The sequence below is a fragment of the Coturnix japonica genome, chromosome 7, assembly GCF_054131305.1.
Source record: "Coturnix japonica strain WE chromosome 7, WE-NBRP24, whole genome shotgun sequence".
Classification (NCBI taxonomy): Eukaryota; Metazoa; Chordata; class Aves; order Galliformes; family Phasianidae; genus Coturnix; species Coturnix japonica.
The window spans coordinates 32,280,224-32,286,688 of record NC_140669.1 but is presented as its reverse complement, the minus strand read 5'-3'; the positions used below and the strand labels follow the sequence as shown (position 1 = coordinate 32,286,688).

General features: G+C 54.8%; 1 protein-coding gene across 1 annotated transcript; it reads left to right on the top strand.

The window, feature by feature from the left end:
- The first annotated feature begins 2,685 nt into the window (after positions 1 to 2,685).
- Positions 2,686 to 6,226, top strand: ARL4C (ARF like GTPase 4C). The gene has a single exon (XM_015867823.3). The coding sequence runs from the start codon at positions 2,899 to 2,901 to the stop codon at positions 3,475 to 3,477; it is 579 nt and encodes a 192-aa protein (XP_015723309.2). The 5' UTR covers positions 2,686 to 2,898; the 3' UTR covers positions 3,478 to 6,226.
- Positions 6,227 to 6,465: the final 239 nt, after the last annotated feature.

Genomic DNA, 6,465 nt, shown 5'->3' with positions numbered 1-6,465 from the left:
TTTTTATCCATGTCTCGCTCCAACCCTCCGCTCATCCCCAGGACTGTGTTTATGAGACACAAAGCCTCCTTGGCCCCAGATGTTTGCACAGGACTGAACTCATCTTCAGTCTTAATGATCCTGCATTACCTGGCCTCCTTATCCAGGTTGGGCTGCTGCTGAGCCACAATAGGTCCTTAGGAAGGAAGGGAGTGTGGATGTAAATAAAAAGGCACAACAAAAGGTTGCTGAACAGAAGAGGTGCAGGTGCCTCATCCCCAGAAAGCCTCCCGAGGGCTGTCAGTGCTCACTAACAGGGATGAGACTTCCCACAACATATTCATCATCCGGGAGAGCCACAGCTCTGGCAGAGCTCACTGTAGAATTACTGGAAGGAGGTGGGAGGTCCCCCTGAGCTGGTTGGAGATGCCTCGTCTCACCATGAGCTGCTGGAGGGGTGGCTGCCGCAGTTCTGGCTCTCAGCGCATTCTTCGAGCCGTTCCCACAGCCCAAGCATTAGTCACAGGGATGCTATTAATTAGCTTCGGAGAGGCAACCCCCAAGAATGGGGGAAACTGTAATTACAGCCCTTGCCTGCTAACTTTGTTTGGGCTGGTGTCTCAGCTTTTAAAACAGGAACAAAAGGGAGCAGACTAAGACAACTGCTGCTACTAAGAAGAAATGGGCAGAGGAGTCTGAGAGGAGCCTGCATGGGCTGGGAGTTGCAATACTCTCTGCAAACCACTTTTGCCCCAGAGTCACTGGATTTTGCTTGCAGAAACTGCTGCTGCAAGGTTTTGCTTTGCCCGAGCGATAGAGGGATAACTGGTTGCAGATCAGGAGATGCCTGCGCAGTGGCAGCATCCCTGTGCTATCCATGGGCATGCTGCTGGTGGGTACGCGCAGCCTCAGTCCCTTTGTGATCCACCATTGATTAAAAAAAGAAAGAAATGGGGGGGAAAAAAGATACATTGAAGCGCAGGATTAGCTGGGGGAAGGGAGATGGGTTGGTGGGGCTGGGAAGAAATAATTGCCATGTCTGAAAGCAGTTACTATGGCAGCAACAACCTTCTTGCTGCTGGAGCGAAATGTTGGGGACCAGCAAGTGCTGCCTTTGTCAGATGCTCTCAGGCAGACATTTAGATGCTAATGCTGGCTTTAACCTTGGCTGCATAACCTTGGGAGAGGGGGAGTGGGGGGTGATGGGGGGTGGGGGGAAGGAAAGTAGAGGAGGGGAGAGCTTATGGAAAAGATGGGTTTCCTCTCCCTAAATTTGCCACTGAATTGACTTGGCATACTCTCCTCACCGCGATTAACGCTGTTATGCCTGCACTTAATATTCAGCAGAGGTTTTAACAGCTTATTTATGGATAGCTGGCATTAGCTGCAGCATAATTCAGCACTGCAATGCTCCTGTTTATCTCTGTCCCCTCGGGATCATTTGATATAAGGCCATTTTTTCGAACATCCCCTAGCTTTGATCAGGCTGTCTATCTAATCTCGACTTTATTTATAACTCACAATCAGTGCTGGGGTGAAAACAGGAGGGGCACCTTTCCCTTCCACTTGAGGAAGAGATTTTGGTGGCCTCTTTCAAAAAGGAAGCCCCTCAATTGGAGGCTCAAAGCCACCTTCAGCAGAGGGGATGAAAGAGAAGGAAGGGAGGGGAGGCTTTGGCTTCTGCATGAGAGGTGATGGGAGGGGAGAGGGTTTCCAGGTACTCAGAAAGAGCGGTGCTGCAGTGGCACATCTGCCCATGGAGGTGGTGGAATCACCACTCCTAGAGGTATTCCAGACCTGTGGGGATGTGGCACTGAAGGATGTGGGCTATGAGCACGGTGGGGTGGGCTGGGGTTGGACTGGGTGATCTGAGAGGTCTTTTATAACCGGAATGATTGTGTGGTTCTGTGATATCCCAGCCAGCCCTCTGGCTGTGCCCTGCCTTCTGAGCGGTGATGCTGTGCCAAGCAGCCTTCCTCCTGCACACTGTGCTCACAGAGCTCCCCGTGCTTCTCACATTGTCACCACGTGGTGATTTCCACACTAACTGTCACCTCCGCAGTGTCTCAGCAAGCTGCCTGTATTTTTAATGACGCCACGTGTTAGTAGGTAGCCTTATCTCCCCATAAAGCAGCAAACATGCATCTGCAAAATGAAATATGGAGAAACGATCCCACTCCATCCCTACAATCCCCACTGTGTGCTGCATGGGAAGATCATCTTAAACTAAAAGCGATATCTGCCTCCTGCATTATACTTCTTTCTCCGGGGCTTTCCCGTTAAGCTGTCAGAAGTGGTTGATAGTCATTTTACAAACGCTCTGAAGGAGGTGGATAGCAGCACAGGAGCAGCTCTGCTGCTGCTCTTGGGATTCGGAGTGATAGCAAAACCAGCCGCCAGAGTGAGGAGTGGGGTAGAGTGTGGGGCAGAGGTATCTCCCTGCTGACCTGGGACAGACCTCGGTGTCCAAAACACGGAGAGAGGGCATTTGTAAAGCACAAAAGGCGAGAGGTGTCGGCGCTGGGGTGGGCGGGTGTTGGGGATCGCTGAGCTCGCGGCGCTGGGATGTCACCGAGATGGCCGCATCTCAGCAGCGGGGGCTGCTCCGGGACCATGCGAGAGGGGCGCGCCGCCATGAGGCTACGGAAGGGCAGGAAGGAGAAGGAGAAAGAGGAGGAGGAGGAGGAGGAGGGAAGTGGCGGCAGCGGCGGCGCGGCCCCTCCTCCCGGGCGGGGCGGCCGGCAGTCCCCGAGCCCCGGCGCGGCGTGGGACCGAGCTGCCCGCCGCTCCGCCAGGGGCCGAGCCGAGCCGGGACAAACCGAGCCGAGCCGAGCCGAGCCGAGCCGAGCCGAGGCGGGCGGGCCGGGCCGGCACGGAGATGGGTGCGGGGCTGTGAGGGCGGCGGAGCCGGGGGCGGCCATGGGGAACATCTCCTCCAACATCTCCGCCTTTCAGTCCCTGCACATCGTCATGCTGGGCCTGGATTCGGCAGGGAAGACCACGGTGCTTTACCGGCTGAAGTTCAACGAGTTCGTCAACACGGTGCCCACCATCGGCTTCAACACGGAGAAGATCCGCCTGAGCAACGGCACGGCCAAGGGCATCAGCTGCCACTTCTGGGACGTGGGCGGCCAGGAGAAGCTGCGCCCGCTCTGGAAGTCCTACAGCCGCTGCACCGACGGCATCATCTACGTGGTGGACTCGGTGGACGTGGACCGGCTGGAGGAGGCTAAGACGGAGCTGCACAAGGTGACCAAGTTCGCCGAGAACCAGGGCACGCCGCTGCTGGTCATCGCCAACAAGCAGGACCTGCCCAAGTCGCTGCCCGTGGCCGAGATCGAGAAGCAGCTGGCTCTGCACGAGCTGACCCCTTCCACCACGTACCACATCCAGCCGGCCTGCGCCATCATCGGCGAGGGGCTGACCGAGGGCATGGACAAGCTCTACGAGATGATCCTCAAGCGGAGGAAGTCTCTGAAACAGAAGAAGAAGCGGTAGAAGCCCGCAGATGTGCGGACGGGTGGGAGAGCAAACAAAGGAACGGAGGAGGAGAGAGAACCAAAGCGATCCTTTTCTCGTTGGTTGTTTCTTCCCCCCCCCCCCCCCCTTTTTTTTTTCCGGTGTGTGCGTGCTTTTTTATTTCTCTTTTCATTTTTTGTCCCTTTCCGAATGAAACGACGACAATAGCGGTGATAACAATGCCATTCCTGCAAGCCAAGCCCAGATCCTGACTGCAGGATCTCCTCCTCCTGCTCTCCCCCCTTTGCCCGCAGCCCTATCCCCGGCCATAGGGCAGCATGGAGCAGGGGTAGGGCACTGCTCCCAAACCCCTGAGCCCCATGGCCGGGCTGGAGATGCTCTGAGCGGGGCGAGATGCCGCGGGCGGCCGAGAGCCCACGGAGCTGGGGCAGCCCCCTGGCTCCCCTCCATCCCCTGACTGCTGGGGGGGAAGGGGGGCAAACCTAGGGGTGAACAGGGCAGGACCCTGTGCAAGTGCATTTGAGAGAGGCCAAAGGTGAGGCTGAAGCTGTGCAAGGTCAGCCGGCTTGGAGCAACGCAGCATGGGGGAAGACGACCAAGGGATGAAACGTGACCATTGGGACAGAACCCTGCAAAGGGGACAGAACCCTCGGAAGGGGGCAGAACGTGGCCAAAAGGACAAAAAGAAGGACAGAACCTGGCCAAGAGGACAAGAACCCCTCCAAAAGGACAACCCAAAGCCTCTGCAGGCTGGTTGGTTGAGGAAGCAGATGAAGAGGACAGACAGCTTTCATGCAATGCCGCAGCAGCTGGAGGTGCATAGCAGCTGGTGACTGGTGCTGAGCTTTAAGCTGTTTGCTTAAAAAACTAAAGAAAGAAGATAGAGGAAAGGGGGGGTGAGGGGGAGGGGGGTGAAGCGGCACGGGGTCCAGGAGCCCCCGTTTCCTAAAGCTTGGTTGTGGCATCTCCTGCAGCCAAAGCCACAGCAGGTGTTTGATGGTGCCCAGGCAAAGGCATGCTCCAAGGTGCTAATTTGCTCCGATTGGGGTGATCCAAAAACATGGATTACTTTGAAAAAGAAAAAAAAAAAAGCTTTGTATACCACCACGTGGACTGGTCACCGTGCTGCTCTGCGACTTGGGGGGGGGGGGGAGCTTGGGGTTGGGAGGGGGTCTGTGGCAACAGAAGGCAGGACGGATGGCTACCAGCACTGCATGGTGCAATGGGCAGAGCTTGCCCAGTCCTGCCAGAAGGTTGCAAAATCCAGCAGGAAAAGGGACTCGGCAGAGCCGGGATAATGTAAAGAGTTGGGAGAAGCGGGGTGGGAAGCATGGGGCAGAGGGGAGGTTATTTTTCTATATGAAGATTTAAACCCACTGAAAGCAGAGAAGCCCCCCAGTTGCCAGCAGGTCTGTTCCTGGTTTCTTGGAGGGCTGAGTGCTTGAGGCAGGGGCAGGCCCCGTGGTTTCCTTCTGCAGGTGGAGGTTTGGTAGCAGGGTGGGAGTGATCCAGCCTGGAACCATCTCCCTGCTGGACAAAGGCAGGGGCTCCGCTTCCCGCGCTTCCCACTGAAAGAATGGGGGAGGCCCAGGCAGCCCTCGGGGCTGAACGTGCTGAATTTCGAGCTGCAGTTGGGCAGGATTTTGCAGTGGTTTTTACTGTTGGAAAAGCCTCCCCATAGCAGCGGAGGAAACCACCGAGGAGACAAAGAAATAAATGCCCTCAGGTTTCAGGGAGTTGATTCTCCCCTTGCAGCGATGAGCGGATGAGGACGGTACCTTATACACGGTGTTTTGTCGGGGAAGCAAACGCTGTGGCCAGGCAGTGTGTCCCTTCTTGTGCAGGATTTGAGCCCCTTTGAGTCCCCGACTTGTGCGTTGAGTGGGCTGGTCCCATCCCTTCAGGAGGCTCTGTCCCTGCTTCCTTGGGTTTGCTTTGCTTAGTCTTCACCTCGAACACTCTGGTAATTGCTGTTGGGAGAGAAAACAGTCTTCAGTTTTGATGCCATGGAAGCCAAATTCTTTAACCTTCATCAACAAAGTGGGGAACTCATTTTTTCCCACCATCTCAAAAGCGAGCAGGCTTTAAACAGAGCAAGCACAGGTGTTAGCTGTGTGCTTTGCCTTCTCACTGGCGAGAGGTGGGTCTTGGTTCTGCAGATACCAGCACTGAAGTTATGGGGTGGATGTCAGCAGAGCTCAGTCCTTCCCAGGGGCTGAGGACACTGCTCTGCTCAGCATCCCCATTGAGAAGCATCTGCTTTCCAGCCGGGCTTTAGGCATGTGCTCACCTTACAGCATACCTGAAGGCTCGGGTGGGATGCTGCCCACCAATTCTGCTTTCTGCAATAATTAAAATCACTTTTCCAATTAGTAGCTAATGGCTCCTGTGGCATTTCCCTAACAGTGACACAACTGTGCGCTGGTTTTCCTATATGACAACAAGCATCACCTGAGGTGGGCTGGTCAGTTGAAGGAAACTACCTGCGTTGTTGCTCTGAGCCTCTTGCCAGGTTGTGTGTCTTCTCTGAATATGTTTGAATGACCCTTTATTCTTTTTGGGGGGGGTACCTTGCCATGTTCCCAACAGTGTCTGAAACCCCACTGCCTGTGTCTCAGCCCTGCTGCTGACCGCCAGTCTCTGTCCCTCCTGTCTTTCCTCTTTTTACTAAAAGATGCAGACATAACGCTGTGAACTGAAATAAATTATTTATACAACGAAAGGGCCTGATAAAAAAACAAACAAACAAACAAAACCAAACCCAAAACCTGTGTTCCTCTGCTTCTTTCTCTTTACTGGTGCTATATTTTACAGTTGCTTCCCTGTGCATGTGGCTGCTGCCTTCCCTGGCTGTGATGTTTGATGGATATGGATGTGGCTGTAGCTTTTCTAAGTGATGTGCAATGCAGTGGCGGAGCTGGGCCTGCAGGGGTTAAAGCATCAGGACAGGATGCTGTTTGCTCCGGGGTGGCTGCTGACACAGGAAACACTGGTGACATTTCAGAG